Source organism: Staurois parvus, unplaced genomic scaffold (genome assembly GCF_062004578.1).
Source record: "Staurois parvus isolate SC_StPar_1 unplaced genomic scaffold, SC_StPar_1.0 ptg000349l, whole genome shotgun sequence".
Lineage (NCBI taxonomy): Eukaryota > Metazoa > Chordata > Amphibia > Anura > Ranidae > Staurois > Staurois parvus.
In genome coordinates this window covers 4,615,367-4,641,623 of record NW_028318145.1, presented here as the reverse complement: position 1 = coordinate 4,641,623, position 26,257 = coordinate 4,615,367, and the positions used below count along the sequence as shown (strand labels likewise).

At 40.7% G+C, this 26,257-nt stretch overlaps 1 protein-coding gene across 1 annotated transcript in view; it reads right to left on the bottom strand.

The window, feature by feature from the left end:
* The window catches only part of LOC149456761 (propionyl-CoA carboxylase alpha chain, mitochondrial-like), a gene marked incomplete at its 3' end in the record, with an annotated part of 701,434 nt that overhangs the window by 401,331 nt on the left and 273,846 nt on the right, over window positions 1-26,257 (bottom strand). Inside the window, exon 10 of the mRNA XM_089684514.1 lies at window positions 7,370-7,472. Within this exon, the coding sequence (XP_089540640.1) occupies window positions 7,370-7,472 (103 nt within the window). The remainder of the gene's footprint in view (window positions 1-7,369; window positions 7,473-26,257) is intronic.

The following is a 26,257-nucleotide window of genomic DNA, read 5'->3' as shown; positions in this document are numbered from 1 at the left end:
TCTTCCTTGCTCCAGCCGCAATCAAGATTCCTCTTATGAATACCTTATGACTTTCCCAGACTGTAGCTATCGATACTTCCTCTGTTTCGTTCTCCTTAAAGTATACCTTAATCTCTTTCTCGATTTTCTGAACTACATCCTCATCCAGAAGAAGAACCTCATTTAACCTCCACCCTAATCCTCCCGTCCACCTTCTTCCCCATCCCAACTTCATCACGACCGGAGCATGATCCGAGAACGTCCTTGTCTCTATATCAATTTTTACCAGATGATCTATTAGTTGATGGTCTATTAAGATGTAATCTAATCTCGAGTATATCTCATGTGCATTAGAGAAGAAGGTATAGTCTCTGTCTTTCATATGCATTATTCTCCAGGTATCCACTAGTTGATATTCATGCATCACTTTTTTCAAAGCTCTCAGAGACCTACTCCCCTCTCTTTGCACAGAAGAGGTATTATCCTTTTGTGGGTCCATACAAAAGTTTAGGTCTCCAGCTACTATCAAGCGCCCTTTTTTAAAGTCCATTAATTTTTTCAACAAGCCCTTCATATACTTCTCCGAGTTTTTATTGGGGCAGTATATATTGGCTAAAGTACACTCAATCCCCTGAAGTCTACCTTTTAAAAATAAAAACCTCCCCTCCGGGTCGGTTCTTCTATCCTCCAACTCAAATCTCATGTTCTTTGCCAAACCTATTGCAACCCCTTTTGCTCTTTTAATTGGAGAATCTGCATAGTACCATGTTGGATAGTATTTGGATTTCAATTTCACGTTTGCCTCTATCTCAAAATGCGTCTCCTGTAAAAATACCACTGACGTAGCCCTGTGATGTAACTCATTAAACAACCTAAATCTCTTCCCTGGACAGCTCAGCCCGTTCACATTATAGGTTATAAACTGTAATTCTTCCATCTTTCCCAATTAAGTCCATCTCTCTTCCAGATTGCATCTTCCTCTTTATCCCTTCTGTCCTGCAGAGTATTGACCCAATACCTCCTCCCCTCCCTTCCTCCCACCTAACTCTTGTCCCCTCCCCCCTCCCTCCCCCCCCCACCACCCCTCTCATCCTCCCTTCTTTTTCCCCTACCCGTTTTTAGGCCTATAAACTGCCTACAAATCATTTGTGGATCTATTTCCACCATTGATTTAAAATTTGGGGCGTCAGCTTCTCCTATGTACGGTTCACCTCTCCTCCAACCGCCCCGATTCCCTCTCTCTGTCATCCAGATTCAACAAGAGTCTTTACTCTTTACCTCCCTGCCTTAATCGGAGCCTCCAAGCAGGTCTCAGCATCCGGAGGGGGAAGGCTAGGGGCGAGAGGGAGAAGTAAGAGAAAAAAAAAAAAAGAAAAGAAAAAAAAAAAATTTCATTTTCTACTTATTTCTCCCTCTCCTCCCCCCCCACCCCCGAGGCCTCCCTCAGCCCGACCTGTTGCCAGTCCTCTTTTCTTATAACATTTATGTTTCCTTTATCTTCTTTTTCTTCTTCTCACCCAGCTATCTCCATTCTTTGCAAGTCCAGTCTATCACAGAAATCTCTTAATTCATCCGGAAATCTCAGATACGCTGTGACCCCATTTTTCCAGCCAATCAGAAATGCTGAGGTACCCCATCTATACTGCACATTCTGTTTTCTCATTTGCTCCAACAGGGGTTTCAGGGATCTCCTTCTCCTTAGGGTCTCAACTGTTAAGTCTGCATAGATTCGAATAGTCAAGTCTCCACACTTAATTAATGATCTTCCTTTGGTCTTCTTCCAGATCTCGTCTTTGGCCCCAAAATTTTGGAACTGGACAATTATGTCCCTCGGTCTTTCCTTCTCAGTAGCCCGTTTGAACTTTCCTACCCTAAACACTCCGTCCAAATCGATCCCATCAGATTCCGGTTTATCTCTTATGGAGTTTAGGATTTTTTTAACTAGTTCATATAGTATTTCCCCTTTAGCAGTCTCTGGGATTCCTCGTATTCTAAGATTACTCCTTCTTTCTTTATTTTCTTGAACTTCCATCCTAAAGATCATTTTTTTCTGGTTATTTTCTAATTGGCTTATTCTTTCCCTTAAATTATCTATTTTCTGGGCCTGGATTTTAACTTTCTCCTCCGTTTCTTCCATTCTTAATAGAAGGTGACCTAAATCATTTCGAATAGCTGTCATTTCATGTTTTATCGTTTTTTCCAGATTTTGAAACATTTCTGCCATCTCCTTCTTATTTGGTAATTGTAGTTCACCTTCTGATTCTTTTTTTCCCAAGCCCTCCACTATTTGTTGGCTACCGCTGCTGTTCATGCTCCATGATATTCTAGGGCTATTTCCTGAACTAGTGTCCATTTCCCCCTTTGCACCTTGGGCCCTTTCTGGCGTAGTATTTCCATATGATGTAAATTTCTTTATTGTTCCTGTTTGGGCCCCTTTGGGCCCTGCTCCCTTGGGACCTTTGTTCTTCATATCCTCTATATATCTTGATAGCCTTGCAATTTTTCCTATATCCTTTACTCTCCTGGGACACCTGGGCCTCCTTTCTTCTTCTCTTCTAACCCCTGGGAATCCTCCCCTCTTTGACCCCTTGGACGCCTGTATCACTCAGGGGTTCACCATGCAATAAGCCCCCAACAGTTTTCACTCACCCTTCCCTTCTCAGGACGGTGGTTCCAGGCTTATGTGGAGGGCCTTCACTGCTGCTCAGTCCTGGGGGGGATTCCTCGGGGTATCCGATACTTTATTTCTTTCTTTCCACCTCCTTTCTCTCTCCTTGGGGATGGTCTTGGGGAAGAAGAGTAGATGTCCTGATATTTATGGGTCTCCCTGACCCAGGATCAAACAGCCGGCCAGGGGGATACAGGCAACTATAAGCCGGCAGCACTTTATTTAATTAGAGCACCAACCAGCCTCCTCTTTCCCACCGAGGTCCTCCTCAGCTGGTCCCTTTCTCCTGCTTCACTCCTCCACTGGCCGCACGGCTTTCCAGTCCTGTAGCACAGGGGGAGCCGACATGTCACTGCCGCTCTGACAGGGAGCCGGCCGGCGTCTCTGCCTCCCAGTGATGCCTTGCGGCGAGCAGCGTGCTCACACCGCCCTGCTTCGTCTCCCCGGCAACCCGACAGCTGCACTGGAGTCTCCGCAGCGAGATCACCTTCCGGAGGTCCGTGCCTGCTCTCCTCTCCCCTCCACGCGCCAGTCTCTCCCCGCTTGGAGCCCTCCTCAAGAAGGTAGGGCTTCACTCCATGAGGGTCTCGGAAGGTTAGTTTTAGAGGTTATCGGAGAGCACTCACATCGTGCTCTCCGACGCCGCCATGTTTAGGCTCCGCCCTCGGGGATGGACATCTTAATATTGATATTTTTTATTCTTACATCTGGCTTTCAGTACTTGGGAGGCAGCATTTGGGGTATTCCACCATCTTAAAGTATAACTAAACCCTTTATGTCAGGCTTTTGGTATGTGGGAGGCAGCATTTAGGGTGTTCCACCATCGTAGCCATTTCGGGTTCAGAGCAATTTTTTTTATTTTTCGCATACATGTAAAAATGTAAATTTTTGGCAGTGATTGTGACAGTGATCAGCAGCTATGGAGCCATCAGCTGGTGATTAAAGGCCGACTCCTTGGACGTATGTAGGAAGTCCAAGGAGCTGAAATGGTTACAGCAGATCTAAACTCTGTTAGCCTTTACAGCCAAGCAGGCTACCATCCTAGCTTCTGTTTGATCTGCAGTTGCCATAATGCTGCACATGTGATACACTTCATGGAAAAAAAATTATATTGTTTTTAAATGTCTTAGTGTAGCAGCTCCCAGGTCCATCTGAGCATATAGTGCCTTAAAGTATTCCTAGCCCTTGAAATTTTCCACATTTTGTCATGTTACAACCAAAAACATAAATTTATTTTATTGGGATTTTATGTGATTGAACAACACAAAGTGTTACATAATTGTGAAGTGGAAGGAAAATGATAAAATGGTTTTCAAAGTTTTTTACAAATATCTGAAAAGCATGGTGTGCATTTGTATTCAGCTCCGAGTCGATACTTTGTAGAACCACCTTTTGCTGCAATTGCAGCTACAAGTGATTTTGGCGATGTCTCTATCATCTTTGCACATCTAGATAGTGAAATTTTTGCAAAAAAGCTCAAGCTCTGTCAGATTGGATGGAAAGCATCTGAACAGCAATTTTCAAGTCTTGCCACAGATTCTCAATTGGATTTAGGTCTGGACTTTCACTGGGCCATTCTAACACATGCATATGCTTTGATCTAAACCATTCCATTGTAGCTCTGGCTGTATGTTTAGGGTCGTTGTCCTGCTGGAAGGTGAACCTCCACCCCAGTCTCGAGTCTTTTGCGGAATCTAACAAGTTTTCTTCTAAAATTGCCCTGTATTTGGCTCCATCCATCTTCCCATCAAAGCTGACCAGCTTCCCTGTCCCTGCTGAAGAAAACATCCCCACAACATGATGCTGACACCACTGTTTCATGGTGAGGATGGTGTGTTCATGTTGATGTGCAGTGTTAGTTTTCCGCCACACCCAGCGTTTTACTTTTAGGCAAAAAAGTTAAATTTTGGTCTCATCTGACCAGAGCACCTTCCTCCACATGTTTGCTTTGTCCCCAGATGGCTTCTCACAAACTGCAAATGGGATTTCTTATGGCTCTCTTTCAACAATGGCTTTCTTCTTGCCACTCTTCCATAAAGGACAGATTTGTGGAGTGCACGGCTAATAGTTGTCTTGTGGACAGATTCTCCCACCTGAGCTGTGGATCTCTGCAGCGCCTCCAGAGTTACCATGGACCTCTTGGCTGCTTCTCTGATTAATGCTAGCCTTGCCCAACCTGTCAGTTTAGGTGGATGGCCATGTCTTAGTAGGTTTGTAGTTGTGCTGACTCTTTCCATTTTAGGATGATGGATTGAATAGTGCTCCGTAAGAAGTTCAAAGCTTGGGATATTTTTTCATAACCTAACCCTGCTTTAAACTTCTCCACAACTTTATCCCTGACTTGTCTAGTATGTTCCTTGGCCTTCATGATGCTATTTGTTCACTAATGTTCTCTAACAAACATCTGAGGGCTTCACAGAACAGCTGTATTTATACTGAGATTAAATTATACACAGGTGGCCTTTATTTACTAATTAGGTGACTTCTGAAGGAAATTGGTTCCACTAGATTTTAGCTAGGGATATCAGAGTAAAGGGGGCTGAATACAAATGCACACCACCACTTTTCAGATATTTGTAAAAAAAAATTTTGAAAACCATTTATATTTCCATCCACTTCACAATTGCCACTTTGTGTTGGTCTATCACATAAAATCCCAATAAAATATTATATTATTATTATACAGGATTTATATAGCGCCAACAGATTGCACAGCGCTGTACAAAATGAAGGCAGACATTACAGTTACAATACAATTTGGTACAAGAGGAAACAGAGGGCCCTGCTTGTTAGAGCTTACAATCTAGGAGAATACATTTACATTTTTGGTTGTAACATGACAAAATGTGGAAAATTTCAAGTGGTATTAATACTTTTTCAAGGCACTGTACAATGTTTTAATGTCGCATAGAGGGGAGGAAGGAGAGCAGACATGTCCTGTCCCGGAAGTGATGTTATGATGTCACTGCTGGGTTCCCGTTGAGAGGTTCCTGGCCATAAAGGCTAGGAAAGAATATAATGCAGTGCGATGTGCACTGCTTTACATTCAGTGGAGCACAGGGAAGACATCCAGGGTCTTTTAGACCCTAGATGTCTCAATAAAGAGAACCTGTCAGCAAATATCATGTGATGGGGGAAAAAAATTAATTTTTTTAAATTCTAGAAAATGAAAGTTACACCCAAGAACATAACATTTCCCCCCCCCCCAAAAAAAAAACAAAGTGAGCCCCCCCCCCACCCCACATACAAATGTAAAAGCACACACTGGGGTGCCTACGCATGAAAACATCGATTGCGATACACGTTACATATCACCGCACACACCAGAATGAGAGCAATAATTCTAGCTTGAGACCTCCTCCATACACTATACTGATGACCTTTAAAAGTGTTGCCTGTAGAAAATATAGGTTACTGAAGTTCGGAGCCATTTCATGAATGGGCACAAATTTAAGGTTTGACATGCTGGATATCTATTTACTCGGTGCAACCTAATCATTTATATTTTACAAAAAAATTGGGTAATTTATTGCTTTTTTTTGTGCCCTAAAATTAACATGCTTGTATTTTTTTACTGAAATTTTGTGCTAATATCATGCGATATAAAAAATTGGAACTACAACTATTTTATTCTCTAGGGTCTCTGCTTTCAGAAAAATGTCTGGGAGTTTTGTGTAATCTTCAGGCTTAAAATTATTTTTTAAACTTGAGCAAAAAAAGCAAAAGCGGTTCTGTCAGCAAAACAGATAAAGGATAAGCCGGACACTCCCTTTCCTGAGGAGCAGCCAATCGGTGCTCATTGCACTGCAAGATCTCTCCCCTCCCTGCTAGTCTCCAGGTGTGGTGCTGGAGAGCGGCATAGAGGGGAGGCGGAGAGAAACAGCGCAATGTTAAAAATATTACACGTTTAAATCGCCATAAAGCCCCTTTGTTTTTAAAAGCCCCAGACATTCCTAAAATCACCAGCGATTTTTTTCTTATTAAAAATTTTTTTTCATCTAGACAAGTAGATTGTCATGAGGTACAAGTAGATTGGGACACTGATTGGGACAAGTTGTGTTTTCAAAAATTTCCACACCCCTGGACTATCTCACTAGAATAGAAACGGGAGAAGGAGGATAAGTCACCCTGACTGAGTTATTCAGCACACCAGTTGAACTTGGCCCAGAAAACATATAAAGCCAAGGACTCTAATGGCTGTCTGGAAAAGGTAATTCAAAATATACATGAAAAAAATGTCGTATTTACCAGACTAATAAGTAAAAAAATATACATATTTAGTTCAGCAATTCAGAGCTGTCCTGGCTACAGGTCTTCTCCCTTCACTTTCTGATATCATGGACCCAGAGGAGATTCAGGCAGAAGCGGGAGCTGTGTGCTCCTGGTGCTGTCAGGGAGTGGGGGGGCATGGCAGAACTGTGCTGTGTGTCCCCATGACATACACAGCCTGCATGGGAGCGCTCACAGGAAGAAGGACCAGACAGTACTGGCAGGGGACTCTAGAAGAGGAAGTAAGGGACTGCTCTGTCCATACCATCTTAAAAAAAAAGATTTACAATCACTTTAAATTTCTAACATGACTAGAACTTACCTTTAAGTTATTTTCCACAAACATGCCTAAATTGTTACCCATGAAAACTGTTTGAGCTCTAAGCCTGTAGATACATCTGTTAAATATCCAAAAGTGAAAATCATCTGTTGAATGTGAAACATAACGCTTACCTGAATCTCTATGTGACGAGGATTATCAATGAATTTCTCTATCAACAGACGATCATCTCCAAAGCTTGATGCTGCTTCTTGTGCTGAAAACCTAAATCCCTCCCTAGGAAAGCAGAGGAAAAAAATAGAGTTAGTAAATGAAAGTCTCAAGTTTTAAACGAAAAAAAAAAAAAAAATCACACATTTGCATTTTGCTGGCATATATTGGTACCAAATACTACAACAAAATTATTTCTTTATTTAGTGCAAAATATTTTTAATTTACATTAGTGACAGATGAAAAATAGTAAATAAGAAATAGTACAGTATCTCCAAAAAATGGTTGCATTCTGTGAAGATTAAATGCTTGTGACTTTAAATGCTTGTGACTGAGCTTAATCATAAAAGGTCATCATAAAGCCCAGATTAGAAGGTGAAACGTGTCAGAAAGGGTGACTCTCTGTGGAGGGTAGCTCCTAGAGTTGGGCTTTAAGGAGTATGTAAATGAAAAAAAAAGGGGGGGGGAGGGTTTATTTCTGTATATATACACATACATACATACACACACTATATATATATATATATATATATATATATATATATATATATATATATTTATATTGGCAGTGCAGTATCCTGCCATGGTGATAACCCAGGATTCTCAATCATGCAGGTTGAGAGGCTCCAGGCAGTTCTCTTAATGCAGAGGAAACTGGTTTATCATATTCCTCTTTGGTTTGTAAAGCCTGTTTTGGGACCTGTGGCCTGGAGATTTCTAAGAGATTTAGGAGGGATGAAATCTCCAATCCTGGGTCCAGGATTGGAGAGCAGCCAGCACATTGATTGCACAGGTGTGTGCAGGCCTTTTTGTAGAGGCCCAAACCATGATTCTGGGCTCCACCCTGGCAGACAGGAGGTCACTGCCTTGGAGTCAGGTGGGCTTCACCCAAGAGAGGTGGAAGCCAAAATAGCTGTGTGCTAAAGGCCCTTTTGGAAGGAGCCAGACATAAATCTGTGTACAAGCCAGGAGGCTGAATATTCGTTGCATTTGTTTGATGGTGGATACCCCTGTGTGGGAAGCATTTATTGAACTTTCGTTTAAATAAAATTGGGCTAAAAAGCCTTTAAAATAAGAAGCGAGTTGTTGTTTGCTTTTAAAAGAAAAGCTCTACCATTTTGATGTGAGTTCCCACTATATATATATATATATATATATATATATATATATATATATATATATATATATATATATATATATATATAGTGGGAACTCGCATCAATGTGTATATATACATATATACACACACATATACAGTTGTGTTCAAAATAATAGCAGTCAGACATCACTAACCTGATCACTGTTTTTGGTAGAAATTATATTTCTACATGGCAAATAATTTACTAGCAGGTGTAGTAGAGTAATAGAAATCCAACAGACCCAACAGTCATGACATGCATGCTGCCGATTCTCAGTGTAATTGAATCACTAATTCAAAGGGGCATGTTCAAAATAATAGCAGTGTGGAGTTCTATTAGTGAGGTCATTCATTCTTTGAAAAACAGGTGGCAATTATTGCCCTTATTTAAAGAAGGAAGGCAGCAAATGTTGTACATGCTGGTTACAGTGCATTTCTCTCTGAAATTCTGAGGAAAATGGGTCGCTCCAGACATTGTTCAGAAGAACAGCGTACCTTGATTAAAAAGTTGATTGGAGAGGGGAAATCATATAAAGAAGTGCAGAAAATGATAGGCTGCTCAGCTAAAATGATCGCAAATGCTTTAAAATGGCAACCAAAACCTGAAAGACGTGGAAGAAAGCGAGAAACTACCATTCGAATGGATAGAAGAATAGCCAAAATGGCAAGGACTCAGCCAACAATCAGATCCAGGAAGATCAAAGAAGGTCTAAAGTTACCTGTGAGTACTGTTACAATTAGAAGACGCCTATGTGACACCAAGCTATCTGCAAGAAGCCCCTGCTAAGTCCCACTGTTGAAAAAAAGACGTGCTGAAGAGGTTACAATTTGCCAAAGAGCACATTGACCGGCCTAAAGAGAAATGGCGCAACATTTTGTGGACTGATGAAAGTAAGATTGTTCTTTTTGGGTCTAGTGGCCGGAGACAGTTTGTCAGATGACCCCTAAACACTGAATTCAAGCCACAGTACACTGTGAAGACAGTGAAGCATGGTTGCGCAAGCATCATGATATGGGGATGTTTCTCATACTACGGTGTTGGGCCTATTTATCGCATACCAGGGATCATGGATCAGTTTGAATACATCAGAATACTTGAAGAGGTCATGCTGCCTTATGCTGAAGAGGAAATGCCCTTGAAATGGGTGTTCCAACAAGACAACGACCCCAAACACACCACTAAACGTGCAGCATCTTGGTTCCAGACCAACAAGATTGACGTTATGGAATGGCCAGCCCAATCCCCGGATCTTAATCCAATAGAAAACTTGTGGGGTGACATCAAAAATGCAGTTTCTGAGGCAAAACCAAGAAATAGAGAAGAACTGTGGAATGTAGTCCAATCATCCTGGGCTGGAATACCTGTTCACAGATGCCAGAAGTTGGTTGACTCCATGCAACACAGATGTACAGCAGTTCTCAGAAACAGTGCTTATACAACTAAATATTAATTAAGTGATTCAAAGGGAAGCAAAATCTTCAAACATTTTTCAGTTTATTTAGTGAATGTTTGAGTTTGTAAAGAAGAATACAAACACTGCTATTTTTTTTAACAGTCTAATATTCACTTTTCTTCAATTTTTTTAGAGGAACAAAACAAAATTTGATATATTTTTCTTCATGTTTTGATTTGGAATAGAATGTGTAGTGTTCCCAATGCATTTGTGTGTATGGAAATAAAAGCTATTAGAAGGATTTTGAGCTTTATTCACTTTTTTCAACACACTGCTTTTTTGAACAAAAGTATATATACACACACACTATATACACACACATATATATATATATACACATACACATACATACATACACAGTGGGGATCGAAAGTTTGGGCACCCCAGCTAAAAATTTGTATTAATGTTCATAAAGATATATATATATATATATATATATATATACATATATATATACACATACATATACACACACAGATATATATATATATATATATATATATATATATACACATATATACAATGGGGATCGAACGTTTGGGCACCCCAGCTAAAAATTTGTATTAATGTGCATAAAGAAGCCAAGGAAAAATGGAAAAATCTCCAAAAGGCATCAAATTACAGATTAGACATTCTTATAATATGTCAACAAAAGTTAGATTTTATTTCCATCATTTACACTTTCAAAATAACAGAAAACAAAAAAATGGCGCCTGCAAAAGTTTGGGCACCCTGCAGAGTTAATATCTTGTACTTCCCCTTTGGCAAGTATCACAGCTTGTAAACGCTTTTTGTAGCCAGCCAAGAGTCTTTCAATTCTTGTTTGAGGTATCTTTACCCATTCTTCCTTACAAATATATATATGTGTATATATATATATATATATATATATATATATATATATATATATATATATATATATATATATATATACACACACACACACACACACACACACGCTTAGACCAGACTGGAGGAGGCCAGGATGTAAGAAATGGAATATTCCAAGGTGTTGAGGGCTAAACAAGGCAACCAAGTGTGATGGTAGATCTTACAGGAAGCAGATTTGCTCATTTCGAGCAAGGTGGGAATGAGAACCAGCAATGCCCCTACTCTTTAGGACCTGGTTTTAAAAAGCCATTAAGGCCAGAGACTAAGAAGCAGGGTGGAACAGAGGTTCTTGTGACAAGAGGTCTGCTTCTCTGGAGAGAATGCATATTGCCAGTCTAAACAGGAAACAAGGAATCACTAGGGCATCCACTGAAGGCCAGGGGATCCTGGTCACAAACCTGTCACAATTTCTTGTTGAATCTGGGGGCCACGCTATCCATATCTAGTGTTCACTATTTCTGACAGAGCATCAGGAAGATCTGGGGGTGGAGAGACCAGTCCAGCCATTGCTGACTCAGAAAATCTGCTTATCAATTTTTCACTCCCAGTATGTATATAGCCAAGAGAGTTGGTTCTCCACCCAGGAAGGAATCAGGCATGTTTTCTCCCAGAATGTAATACTGTATGTAGGCCACAGTCGTGGCATTGTCTGACTGTACTCTTATTGTTTGACTGAGTAGAAGAGTGGTCCAGTGTTGGAGAGTTAGTCAGCTCTTACGTCCAGAATATTGGAAGGGAAGCGTAAACTCCTGGTACGCCAAGGACAGTTTGGCAATAGTAGATCTCACACCAGCCCAATAGGCTTGCATCCAGCATTACCACCTCCCAGGGAGAAGAGAGGAATGATTTTCTGGATTCTAGAGCAGATTTAAAAATCCACCATGCCAGGGAGATTTTTGCTTTGCTGGACAGCAGTAGATGGCGATCGAAAGAAGGAATCGCTTTGTCCCACATCAGGAGAATGTTGGGACTGCAAAGGTCTGAAGTGGAAATGACCAAATGGAACCAATTCGAAAGAGAGTGCTATAACCCACATGGAAGAAAAATATATTTGAAATATATTTTAAAAATATTCTTGCCAAATATATTGACATATATTTGAAATGCTACAATTTTGGCCATATTCAATATATTTTAAAAAAATATATAATAATAATATATATATATTGTATGTTGAAATGTGTTTTTATTACAAAATATGAAACTATTTTTAAAAATACATTTCAAATATACTGTATGTCTTTAAAATTACAAATCTACATTTTTGGAATGTATTTACAAATATATGTCAAAATATATGCTAAAATTACTTTTTTATATGTTAAAAAAAATCTGAAGAATATATTTAAAAAAGACATGAGCTGCAAACACTTCTGTGAAGAAGCACGTCCTCAAAATCAGAACCATGTTCTGTATTAATTTGTTCAGTCCAGTTAGTCACAGTCTGACAAACAGACATAGCTGCTATGACCGGCTGCATTGTAGGACTCACAAGAGCAAAGGATGTCTTCAATAAGATTTCAAAGTGTCTGTTGGCTAAATTCCTAAATCCTTAAAGGAAGAAACATCCTCAACAGGAACAAGAAGCTTGTTGAGAACAGAAAAGGCAAGATCCACTATCAGGATCAACCATTTTTTCATAAAGTCCTTTTCCATAAGATATAAACCAGCAAAGGCACCTTGTGTGTGCAGAGGAAAAAGTATTGTTAGACTTTAAAAACCATTTAGAAACCCCACACTTTGGAGTAAACACTACAAAACTATTTGTAAACAAAAATACTATGTAGCAACCAAAAGTGATGAAACCAGAAGTGACACGGTGGAGGTGACCACGGTATCTGGAAGTGGTGGGAGACCAGTGTGACCCCTTATACACTATTGCCTGAAGCTACTTTACATGGGAGATGAACCTTATTTTATCCTTCAAAGTTGCATTTTACCTAATGACAATGGTTGTTGATGGTTTTACCATACTATGGGAGGCTATTTCTTATTCTTCCCTATGTTATTTTGTGATTTATGAGCTGGATGGAGGATTGACCCAGTGGTGATTCACCCCAGGATATTTTGTGCATTTACACAAGCGCTTTATGCCAGTCAAGAGAACGTGTGGCATATAGATCTGGTTAGATTCTTCTTGGATGGGGAGGTGTCTAATGTGCGCAAGTGGTAGCTCAAGAAAATTCCTCAATGGATGCGGTATCTTTTTTCTGCACAATTTATAGACTTTGTATGGACTTTTCCTATCAACTGTACACTATATGCACTTTTATGGTATTGAGGATTGTGATAAAGATAAGTCAAAGAGCTGCTTTGAGATCAAAGTGATAAGTGTTCTTTTTATGCTTATTTCAAATTGATTGGGACTTTTTAGACTTTACCAGCCATTTAGCTCCCAAAGAAGCTTGTTTTGGCTAAACAGATTCAGTGCTGTTAGACAAAGGTTAGTACACACTGCATCAATGAGTTCACATTAGAAAGCATATGGCGTCAAAACGTAGCTTGTTTTTTACAAAATGGAGAAGGTGAACATTCCTCTGCAGGATTCTCTAATGTGTCCAAGTTAGGAGGAACAGGATCATCCTCCTGAATCAGAAGGTGGAGAGGCAGAAAAGTATTTTTGGACCCTGGACATCGAAGGTTCTAGAAGGGCAGAGAGTTTTCCAAATAAATCAGACATACAGTTAGGTCCATATATATATGGACACAGGCACAATTGTAGTTTTTTTTTTTCAGGTATTTACCAAAACATATTCAAGCTATAGTTATACAGTGGAAATGGGATGAAAGTGCACACTCTCAGGTTTAATTTGAGGGTACATACATCCAAATTGGAGGAAGGAGTTAGGAATTACAGCTCTTAAGAGTAGCCATCCCCCCTTTTTCAAGGGACCAAGACTAATTGGACAATTGAATCAAAAGCTGTTTCATGGCCAGGTGTGGGTTACTCCATCATTTCTTCATCAATTAAGCAGATCTGGAGTTTATTCTAAGTGTGGTATTTGCATTTGGAATCTATTGCTGTGAACCTACGTCATGCGTTCAAAGGAGCTGTCCATGCAAGTGAAACAGGCCATTGTACGGCTTTGTAAGGCTTCAAAAACTAGAGAGATAGCAGCAACATTAGGAGTGGCCAGATCAACAGTTTGGTACATTCCGAGGAAAGAAGAATGCACTGGTGAGCTCAGCAACATAAAAAGGCATGCACGCCCACGGAAGACAACAGTGGTGGATGATCCCAGGATCTACTCTATGGTAAAGAAAAACACATTCACAACATCCAGACAAGTGACGGACACTCTCCAGGAGGTGGCCGATTCATTGTCAAAGTCTACAATCAAGAGAAGACTTCATGAGAGCAAATACAGAGGGTTCGCCACAAGGTGCAAACCATTCATAAGCCTGAAGAATAGAAAAGCCAGACTAGACTTTGCCAAAAAACATCTAAATAATCCAGACCTGTTCTGGAAAAGCTTTCTTTGGATGGATGAAAGATTAATCTGTACCAGAATGACAGGAAGAAAAAAGTGTGGATAAGGCTTGGAACAGCTCATGATCCAAAGCACACAACCTCAACAAAATGTAAAACATGGTGAAGGCAGTGTGATGTCATGGGCATGCATGGCTTCCAGTGGCACTGGGTCATTGGTATTTATTGATAATGTGAAAGAGGACAAAAGCAGCCAGATGAATTCTGCAGTCTTTAGAGATATACGGTCAGCCCAGATTCAGCCAAATGCAGCAAAGTTGATTGGACGGCACATCACAGTACTGATGTACAATGATCCAAAACACCCTGCTAAAGCAACAAAGGAGCTTTTGAAGGAAAAGAAGTGGAATATTCTGCAATGGCCAAGTCAATCAGCTGATCTCAACCCAACTGAGCATGCATTTCACTTGCTGAAGGCAAACTAAAACGGAAAAAGACCCACAAACAACAACTGAAGACAGCTGCAGTCAGAGCCTGGCAAAGCATCAGAAAGGAGGAAGCCCAGTCTTTGGTAATGTCCATGGGTTCCAGACTTCAGGCAGTCATTGCCAGTAAAGGAATATCAACAAAATATTAAAAATAAACATTTTAAGATTATATTAATTTGTCCAATTACATTTGAGCCCCTGAAAATGGAGGGACTGTGTATAAAAATGGTTGCAGTTCCTAAAATTTGTACTTGATATTCATGTTCAAACCCTTGAATTAAATTGAAAGTCTGCACTTCAAATTCATTTGGATTGTTTCGTTTCAATTTATTCTGGTGGGAAACAGAGCCAAAAGAATGAAAATTGTGCCTGTGTCAAAATATATATGGACCTAATTGTAGGTGCAGTGAAATCTGGCTTTGTCAGATAAGCCATTAGTTGCACACCTGAGAAGGAGCTAGAATTAGGGAAAGGGAGCGGTGTCAATATAGAACTTGCTTCGGTGCAGGAGAACAGCTATCACCCTGACCTTTTTGCTGGTTTTCCTTGGTACCATCTGTAGCAAGAGTACTATTAGGAACAATATCAATTCAGCAAACGCTTACAGTAGCAGCTAGTGCACCAAAAAGGAACCACAAACCTTCTCAATGAACAATGTGAATAGAAAAGTGCAGCGCTATGATAATAAAAATCCAGATAATAATAATAAAAAGCTATAAGAACAACATGACATGAGGTATTATTATTAGTATAAACAGACTCTGATATAAGTGACACGATCGTCCAGATAAAGTGCAATAAATTATATCACTGAATTAAGGTGCCAAAGGTGGTAGTATATATATATATCTCAGGTGACAGTGACATTCCCCAATGGTTATTATTAGATGAAAAGCTTCTATATCCCGAAGTAAACCAGTAATATTGCGGTGACATGCGACCAATGGAGAGACTGCCCACTCACCGGAAGCGCAATCTTAATGCGCATTGATCAAATAAGCCAAAAGCGGAGGTCCCCTTTAAGGTACAGCCTGGTACGAGATCACCTCCTCTATGAATCTGGATGTCAGAAATGTCAATCAGAGGGCCCCTTTAATGGGTATACTGCAATAGTGTCTGGTCATAGGCTTCCCTCCTCTGGTCCGGATGGATCACCTCGGGTCCTGGGTGGATTTAATTGCTCGGTGCAGAGCAGGAAAAATATATGCCCATAGTGTAGTATGTAACAAAATGTATTGGGAAAATACAAGGATGTAACATTTAGTGCACATACATGGGTTTATCTGCATAAAAAATGGATGAAGCAGCGTTCCGACTGCTGAAAGCACTAACCAGTTCGAGTTTAAAGATGGCCGCCGGAACTCCGTGATCCGGCGGCGTGACGTCACGGCTTACAAAGGCTCCTCCTGGACACGTTTCGTATGCAAATACGTCCTCATAAGGGGTGTTGCCATGGTAGCCGGACGTCAATGTGTGTCCTTATATAGATGCAAGATGCGCACGCCAATTAGCGGGGGTCATCTTGCCGAAGATCCACGCGAACGCACATGCGCGAGTAGCGCGGACACCATTTTCCTGTGGATCTTCCGTGGCCGGAGATTCCTATACAGTGTGCATGCTCGAATGGCGCGATTGCCATATTAGTGTAGGTCTCGATGTATGCAGACATAAAAAGCAGCAGAGTCTATCATAGACTGGTAAAACATAGTATATAACGATCCAAAATAATGAATGAATAACTGCATGTAATAATGGTACCTAAAAGCAGGGGTTATTAAAAAATAAGAAGAATAGTAATGTAGATTCTAAAAAATATCCAATAAGTGCAGGTAAGTAATAAAACCAAATAGCAATCCCAAACTACAGAGATATATTTGAGTTATCCATTTGAATATAAAGGAAAATGAGCATTATTATTGCTATATAGGATATATAAAAAATGTTTTTATAAATATACACTAATAAATGCTAAAAAAACACCCGCTGATGTTTAGAGCCACATACAACTTGAACGGCCATAAAACAGTATATAAAAATTAATTATGGTAAAAAGCATAGTAAAAATCATAACTGTATAATAAGTATAATGCAGAAGTCTGATAAGGTTAGATCCATTCACATGAATATAAGAATAAAAATACATACATAAAACAGAAGAGATGAATAAAACTGTAGGGGTTATCATGTGATATCAACTGTTATCTATAAAACAATTGATGTCAATATCGACATTGGGGCCTGCAGGGGTCAGGGTCTTCATTTCATATATCCAATTTGTTTCCATTTGGGATACCTGTCTATATTTATTAGAGCCCCGCCACTGGTGTTGTACCATGTCTATACCGATAAACTTAAGAAAAGAAGGGTCTCTATGATGAAAATACCTGAAATGTTTTGACAGGGAGTGCTCTTTGAAGCCCTTCTTGATATTGTAAATGTGCTCGCGAAACCTGTCACGTAATCTCCTGGTTGTATGGCCAATATACTGTTTGCGGCACAGACATTCCAGGAGGTATACAGCATATCTACTGTTACAAGTGATGAATGTTGAGATATCAAAAGATTTCCCTAGATGTTGTGCTCATACTTTGGCAAGGGGAGGAAGCAGCCCTAGTTAACTTTTTCGGAACGCTAAACAATAATAATTTGAATATCCAACTTACCTTTGAATATAGTACATGTAAAATAAACTTTTTGGATATAATCATACTAAACAAAGGAGGGTACTGCGCAACAGAAGCATTTTTTTAACAAACCGACAGGAGTACGCCGTGACGTCACGCCGCCGGATCACGGAGGTCCGGCGGCCATCTTTAAACTCGAACTGGTTAGTGCTTTCAGCAGCCTGGACGCTGCTTCAGCCAGTTTTTATACAGATAACCCATGTATGTGCACTACATGATACATCCTTGTATTTTCCCAATAAATTTTGTTACATACTACACTAAGGGTATATATTTTTCTTGCTCTGCACCGAGCAATTAAATCCACCCAGGACCCCAGGTGATCCATCCGGACCAGAGGAGGGAGGCCTATGACCAGACACTATTGCAGTATACCCATTAAAGGGGCCCTCTGATTGACATCACTGATTGATGTCACTGTTACCTGAGATACATATACTACCACCTTTGGCACCTTAATTCAGTGATATAATTTATTGCACTTTATCTGGACGATCGTGTCACTTATATCAGAGTCTGTTTATACTAATGATAATACCTCATGTCATGTTGTTCTTATAGCTTTTTATTATTATCTGGATTATTATTATCTGGATTTTTATTATCATAGCGCTGCACTTTTTTATTCACAAGAGTACTATTAGGCCCTTTTTTCTCAGCTACTCTGCACCTTGTCTTTGCTAATGCTAAGTGAGGGGATCCTCTATGGGGTACTCATGAAATGGATGCTGAATGAAAGGGTATTTGCATGTCTGGGAAAAGAGCCAATAAAACCCAGGTGCTGGTCAAAGTCCTGTGTCTTTGTCTATGTAGAAGCAGATAGTGAGGAGTAAACATGCTTCTTGTATTTTCAGAGGAAAAGGAGGGTGGAAGCATTTCATTTGCAACTACGTTACCACCCAAGCAGCATTGTTTTAAGGGAAAAACACTACAAATACAAAAGATAAATGTTACCTACTGCCAATGCTGTAGGACACATTTAAAGAGGGGGATAACACACTGAATAATGCCCTATATGCAAAAATAGGTCACAGTTAAAAACTTCGCCTGTCATGGTGGGAATCACCACAAAGGGGTCTTCAAAATAATGACTTTATAATTATTATTTTTTTTTTTTTACGTTTGATCCCCGACTAATTGACTTTGTCAAAAAAAAAGAAAACCAAAAAAAAACCCCACAACTACATGCATTGTTGCATTGTATAATTCTTTTTTTTTAAATTAGCATATAGATTTAAGAAACATTCTTAATTTCTTAATGAGTTTACACTGCTTTTTTAAATACGGTATACTACCTGCCTGGAAAAAAATTGCTAGAGAGAGCAATAATGATATCCTACACCTCAACAGGAGTACGAGAAATGTGTAAATGTAGGTACACTTAAAAAAAAAAAAAAAAAAAAAAAAAAAAAAGATTGAAAAACAGAATATTTGACTTCAAGTACCTACTAAACAGTTAACATTTTATTTAAAGCAAGGCTTATACACTCTCAGCATATGCCACTATATTTAACCAATTAAAAATGTAACTAAATTAAAAGGACACTGTGGAGATGCAGAACGCAACACATGGTAGTAAAATAGTAACTTCAAATCCTTTTACACTTTAACAGCTTACACAACCAGATTTATTGCTACTGCACAATTAACAGTAAACAAAACTATTAATATCAAATGAATAATCTTTATCATGTAATAGCAACAGTATTTGTGCTCCCGGTTGTCACACAGCATGCAAAGAAACCTTCAATGTACAGAAACATCAAACATCAGAAAAGGCAAGTGCACCATATGTGAAAGCAGAACAGAAGCAATTATCAATAAAGCTCTCAAAGTAGGCTGTACATAATGACGTCAAAGTGTGCAAGTTTCACTGTACAGCTTATCTGATATTAGGCTCCCAAATGGTTCTCAATTTTTTTATGCCATTTTATCTACTTCAGTATTTGACATCTCTGACATGTCTCTCTCTACCCCAGCCTCAACCTTTCTAAAGAGCCCACAACAACCACATCAATTTCGAACCCAATAGCCAAACACAAATTGTCCTTCAAAATGTCATTAAAAAATTGGCTACTATGCACTAAACTTAAAGTGGACCTTCACTCTTCGTTAACATTAATGATTTTTAATCCTTATGATGCTAGCATTAGTAAATAGATAGGAAGGTATAATATTCTTTTGTTTTAGATTTCTTCTGTTACTTCCTAATTTCCATGCCTAGGAAAAGTATGTAATTCATCTCAAGGGTCTTCAGGAGGGGTTTTCTCAGCTAAGCACACCCCCCTGCCTGCCTGCATGAGCTAAGGGTAGATGGATTCAATGAAATAAATGCTACATTAACCATCTACCCTTACTCAAGATGGCCACAACTAGAAATGCTAGGGGGTGATTTTCAAAATGTCACAAAACTGCTATAACTGCTAATGAAAAAAGGTATTTAGCAGTTTATATTTACTAAAATAACTGCACTTCTATGTTCTGTGTACATGGAGACCAGATATAGTGAATGCAGGGTCCTGGGTTTAGTAACAGTAAGTATTGTTGAAAAAACAATATGCAATGTCTTTGTCTCCCACAACTGGGGTTTTAACAGCCAAGACAGTGACCAAGAAGAGTAGAAGATTCTTCCTAAAGATAACAGATGTGGCCGCCATGGCAAAGGCCACGGACAGCTGGATAACAGACAACTGAGGTTGGCATACCACACTCTGCGATTGACACAGGATTCCAAGGTCAGAAATGTTTGCATAGCAACACAACCTCAGGATTTCTGATAACTGGTTTACCTTGAAATGCCGAATACCCAAAACCTAGCAAGGACCTTTGTAAACACTTTTGGGTCTGAGACATGGCCAAAGCAAAGACCCACAAAGAGGTACTGGTTGTCGTCCATGGCAGTGAGGGGAAATTGCTGGTGAAATGAAGATAGAAATGTGCAAAACTGGATTTTTGTTTTTCACCATAAAATCCCTTTTTCTGAGTTCATTGACGGACACAACTCTTTCTTATTCTTGACTGTAGGGTTATAGTTCGCTAAATACAAATAAACAATAAAGAACCTCGTGCGCTAAAATGGATGCCTAATTCTAAGCTGCTCACACTCGCCTTAACCACAAGGTAAACACAAAAAGAAAAGAACAATAGTGACGCGCTAGCGAACTAACTAATCTAGGACGACCATATTGTAATGCAACGTATTTATAATAAATATCATTCAGTAGACAAAACCGGATAGATATGAAAAATAGTCCCATTATAATAATACAGTGCATGTGCTCCTACTGTGTGAAAGTCCATATGAGTATTTTCAAACTTGGTGACCAAAAAACACAGCAAGCTCCGTGGGTTAATCACAGTGCCACTCTGTGTGCAGACAAATCCACAAATGGCCAAGATGGCTACTCACCTCCTTATTGCGACCCTTAGGGTCAATTCGCTGTGTGGGTAACCCACATGCACCAGCATAGGTATCATCAAGGATGGAACACTAAGGATATCGACCTTACTGATTCGGAATCTTCTCCTATCTCGAGGATACTCAGCTCCATGTGACCGTGATAAGGTAATATTAAAAACAGAAAAGATCCTCCATAGTGTAATCCTGCTTTTTATTATGATAAACAAAGCCAATTGCCCACTCACATTAAATATGTACATAAAACGCCTATATAAATCCACGTGACTTCATGAGGGTGAAACGCCCCCTCTGACAGCTCATAAGGTAACATTACCTTATCACGGTCACATGGAGCCGAGTATCCTCGAGATAGGAGAAGATTCCGAATCAGTAAGGTCGATATCCTTAGTGTTCCATCCTTGATGATACCTATGCTGGTGCATGTGGGTTACCCACACAGCGAATTGACCCTAAGGGTCGCAATAAGGAGGTGAGTAGCCATCTTGGCCATTTGTGGATTTGTCTGCACACAGAGTGGCACTGTGATCAACCCACGGAGCTTGCTGTGTTTTTTGGTCACCAAGTTTGAAAATACTCATATGGACTTTCACACAGTAGGAGCACATGCACTGTATTATTATAATGGGACTATTTTTCATATCTATCCGGTTTTGTCTACTGAATATTTATTATTAATACATTGCATTACAATATGGTCGTCCTAGATTAGTTAGTTCGCTAGCGCTTCACTATTGTTCTTTTCTTTTAGGGTTATAGTTCGGCTTACAAAAGTAGGCCAATAGGCTGGAAAAAAAAAAAAAAATACAGCAACACCTATGCATGGTCAGAGCTGGTAATCCACCCCCTTTCTGCCATAGGCAGCTCAGTTTTGTTACAAAGCAGTACAAGTAGAGAAGAACCAACAGAGGGCGGTGCTGTGCCCATCAAATGAGGAGAAAGGGATCTTACAGTGAGTAAAAAATCACATCCCAAAGCAGTGCAACGTTGTAGAGTGGGCAACCAGAGAAAGAAAACGCAACATCCCCTGAGAACCCCCCCAAATGGACAGGGGAACTCAAACAGTTGCCAGCACAACTGTGTGGTTGAAACACACCGCTGAAGATGTCAATACGTCAAGTTTACACCACCTATTAAAGGTGTGTACAGATAACTGGGTAGACACTGTGTAGACATGGCACACAAACTCTTTGGAAGGCCCAGGAAGCACAAATCACCCTGGTGAGGCGTGTCATAATTGGGAAGGGGGAGCCTGACACCTAACAGAGGCCTGAACAACAGGCCACCAGAGCCAACAAGAAACAGTGACAGAGAAAACCATCAAGCCCATATGTGGGTCACCTGCACCACAATAGGAGAAACTGACCTCCAGAAGGAAGCCGAGGTAGATAGATACATACAAACCATAACTGGCAATACAAGGCAATATTCTGAGGAAGGGAAGTGCAAGACACAAGAGAGAAAGGACAAGGTCCTCATCCAAGAACAGCAGACCCAATCTTTGGAGGAAAGATGAACAGGGAAGAGAACTACCTCATCCATATGTAAAACCAACTTGCCCCAGTCTAGGATGGGGCTTGGCACAGCCGACCCAGCACAGAGCTAAAGGTCTGAATGAGCTCGCTGGCCAGGCTAGAATGACCACTGGATCTAGAGTATGCAGCCCATCGCTCAGCCTAGCTGTTGATTGAAGTTCTCCACAAGAAAATATCCCAGGAAAAAAAACAAAAAAGCTATGGAACTACAGGTCACAGCAGGGAAATAGGTCCTTATGTTTCACTGAGCAGAAAAAAAAACTGAGCTTATGCCTATGGCAGAGGGAATTGACTACCAGCTAGGATCTCCCATAGGCATTGCTGTGTTCTATTTTTTTCTTTCTAGTGTCCTACTCCTACTGGCAAGAATCAGAAACAGCTGTGTTCATCAACGACCATAAGAGAAATATTATTATTATTATACAGGATTTATATAGCGCCAACAGTTTACTCATGGCTTCACAATATAAAGGGAGACAATACAGCAACAATACAGTTCAATACAAGAGGGATAGGAGGGCCCAGCTCCTTGGAGCTTACGATCTAGGAGGATATAGATTGTTTATATTAATGGACGCTAGGGAATCTCTGATGAAGGGAGGAAATACATAACCAAAGAGATTTAGTAGAACTATAGGAAAACATTTTTTTCCCCATTTTGGATAGAGCAAGAGAGTGTTATAACCGCTGCAAGTTTATTTTTTGAAAATTGTGTCCAACTGGGGATTCACCTTCATTTTTTGTCTTTCCAAAACAGGAAGTGAGAAAAAATCAATGCAAATTAAAAGGAATTCCTTGGGGACCCCCAGGTCAGTTTTCCCATTGGAAAAGTTCCCCTCTATTACTTCTCTGGGGAGAAGCCAAAATTTGGAGTTTTCTTTTACTTTCAATTATAATGATAAACAGGACAAATAGAGAAGGTGATTCTCTCGTAACCACTTTAACTCCACCCTATAGCAAGATTACTGCTGCACCAATCAATCAGCAGATTCAGGACAGTGATGTTCCACCTTGATCTGCTGACTGATCAATGCCCTATCAGAGATCTTCCTGTACCTGTGTCTTCAGAACACAAGCACAGGAAATGATGCAATCTTCTTTCCCTGGGACACATTCTGTTCCAGAGAGACAAGAAAGCAGATCTATGCGAGTAAAAGCAGCACACTTGTACAGTAAAAGCACAGCTAGGTCAAATTCAACCCCTTGATCATGCCCTCCCCCAGTTAACCCTTTCACTGCCCTGTCACCAGCGTCATTAGCATAGTGTACAGATTTGTTTTTTTACTGATCACTGTATTAGTGTCAGATTGCCCGCCATCAGTCATCACATTTAATCAATTGATATACATACACAATAAACCTCCATTGCTAGTATAGTGTATTAATGGATCAATATCTTTGATCAGATCAGAACTATACCAGCGTTCATAAAAGTATAGTGTCCCCAAAAACGCAGCGTTAGCAGGATCTTCCCCCGACACCTGCCAGCACTTGCGTTTAGCCCCTATGCTTAACCCCTCCCCCTTCTCCCCCAACAAGTGGTGTCAGAAGGTCACTGCCACTTGATACATTGCACACAAAACTGCAGGGTTAGCAAGATCAGGCCCAATCTCTGCTAGCACTAGCAGGTACATTTTTTATAGCAGTTCAAGCAGTCCCTGACAGCCAGGTGCTCTTTTTCCCATGAGTCACACTAGGTACCTATAACTTTAGTGACCTATACATTTAGGGGAAGCCTCACTGACAGAATCAGGCTTAGAATACGAACCTGTAGACAGCAGCGGCACCCTGACAGATAGTTCAGAAGATGGAGTAGAGGTCCCTGCTAAGGTCAGGCGTACCTGTCAGGGCAGGAGCTGAGGAACAGACAGGCAGGCCTAACAATGTAACGCACTGGCTGACGACAACCACCACCCACAGACCGAAGTCCCTCAGGGCGCGGAGTCTAAGTCCCAGGCTGCCCTTCACCAGGGCCCCTGATGGTGGGGATGGACTTGACGCAGCCAGGAACCAGGTCGCGGCCCCCGAGACACCTCAGCTGCGGTAATGGCCGCCGTCAATGGCGTGTAGCTGGTGGAAGAGACAAAAGAGTAGTCAGACAAGCCGGGGTCAACAACAACAGGACAAAACAGTACAGTACAGCAGACGAGAATCACAGGTCACGAGCCGGGTTCAGCAACAGAGGGTCAGATCAAAGGAGAATACAAAGAATAGTCAAGTACAAGCCGAATCAGATACCAGGAGAGTCACGAGAGTCAGAACAGAGTAATAGCGACCACAAGACACAAGTGCAAAGAGCATGTGCGGGCCACAGGCTTATAGGTCATCAGCCACACCCCTCTGGGGGATGGACCACAGAAACCTGAAGGCATAAAAGGATTCCCATCATGCACAGCAGAATCCAAGATGGACGCCAGCACATGGAGTAACATAACCTCAGGGAAAAGGTAGGACCTTGACAGTACCAGACCCCATTACCAGGTTGCTGAGGTGTTACAATTGCATGATGATTCTCATATGCAGCAGAGTGCCAGTAGTACTGCCACTCTACCTTTTCGTGAACTGGCGAGCACCAGCAGTCTAGTACATCCTGGTCTTTTACATACCAGCACTGTAGTATCATTTAGTGACAAGGCGAGTCCCTTAAGTGCACCACAAGCTGGTGCGGTGGCTAGCACAAGTAGTGTCCCGGAGCCACCAAGAATTCAAACACAGGCCTGTAGAGCCCATCACTGTGTCCTTCCAGATGTGCCTGCAAATCCTAATTGGCAGCTTACAAATTCTACAGCACCTGCACTTCCCCCATTCACTGCCAAACCCAGAATTCAGGTGGAGACAGCAAATTTAACTACTCCCCTTGATTTTTTGGAGCCGTTTTTCACGGAAGATCTGTATGCATTGATTGTGGATCAAAGTAATTTACATGCACAACAATTTATCGCCGCCAACCCAAATTCAAACCTTGCCAGCCCATTTGCATGGAAACCTATTACGGTTTCTGAATTTAAAGTTTTTCTGGGCCTAACCCTCAACATGGGCATTACTAAAAAAAAAATGAATTGCGGTTGTATTGGTTCACATACTCGATCCATCATATGCCCCATGTTCTCTGCTGCCTTCGCCAGGCATAGATATTAGAAAATAATGCAATTTATGCATTTCAATGACATTATACTCTATCGTCCTCGGGGTGACTCTGAATATGACTGGCTCCACAAAATTCAGCCCCTTGTAAATCACCTTAACCAGAAATTTGCAGATGTGCGTACTCCCCAGCAAAAATCTGCATTGATGAGTCCATTCATTTCTGGCCACCTTGCATTCAAACAATTTCTCCGAAGCAAGTGTGCCAGATATGGGGTCAGAACAGAGGGTCACAGGCTATACATGTCATTTTGGGATTTACGAGGGAAACTATAGTCAAGTGGAGCCCCCCAGATGCCACATGTGGAGAAGTGGCAAGATAGTTTGGGACTTGGTGTCACCCTTTTTCCATATAAGGTACCACTTACACGTGAACAATTTTTATACAATCGTACCACTATTTAGACATTTGTACAATCTTGTAATTGGCGCATGTGGCACTCTGCAATCTAATTGCTGGGACTTCCCTCAACGGCTTAGAAATGGGGAAAAAGCCTTCTCGAAAAATGATTAACTGCTTGCAGTGAAGTGGAAGGACAAATGGGATGTTTTCATCCTGTCTTCCACTCACGCAGACACAACCATCCAAATTTCCATGGCAGCTGGTGTTGTTGAGAAGCCTTTATGTCCAGGACTATAACATGGGAGGGGTGGACTTCAACGACCAGA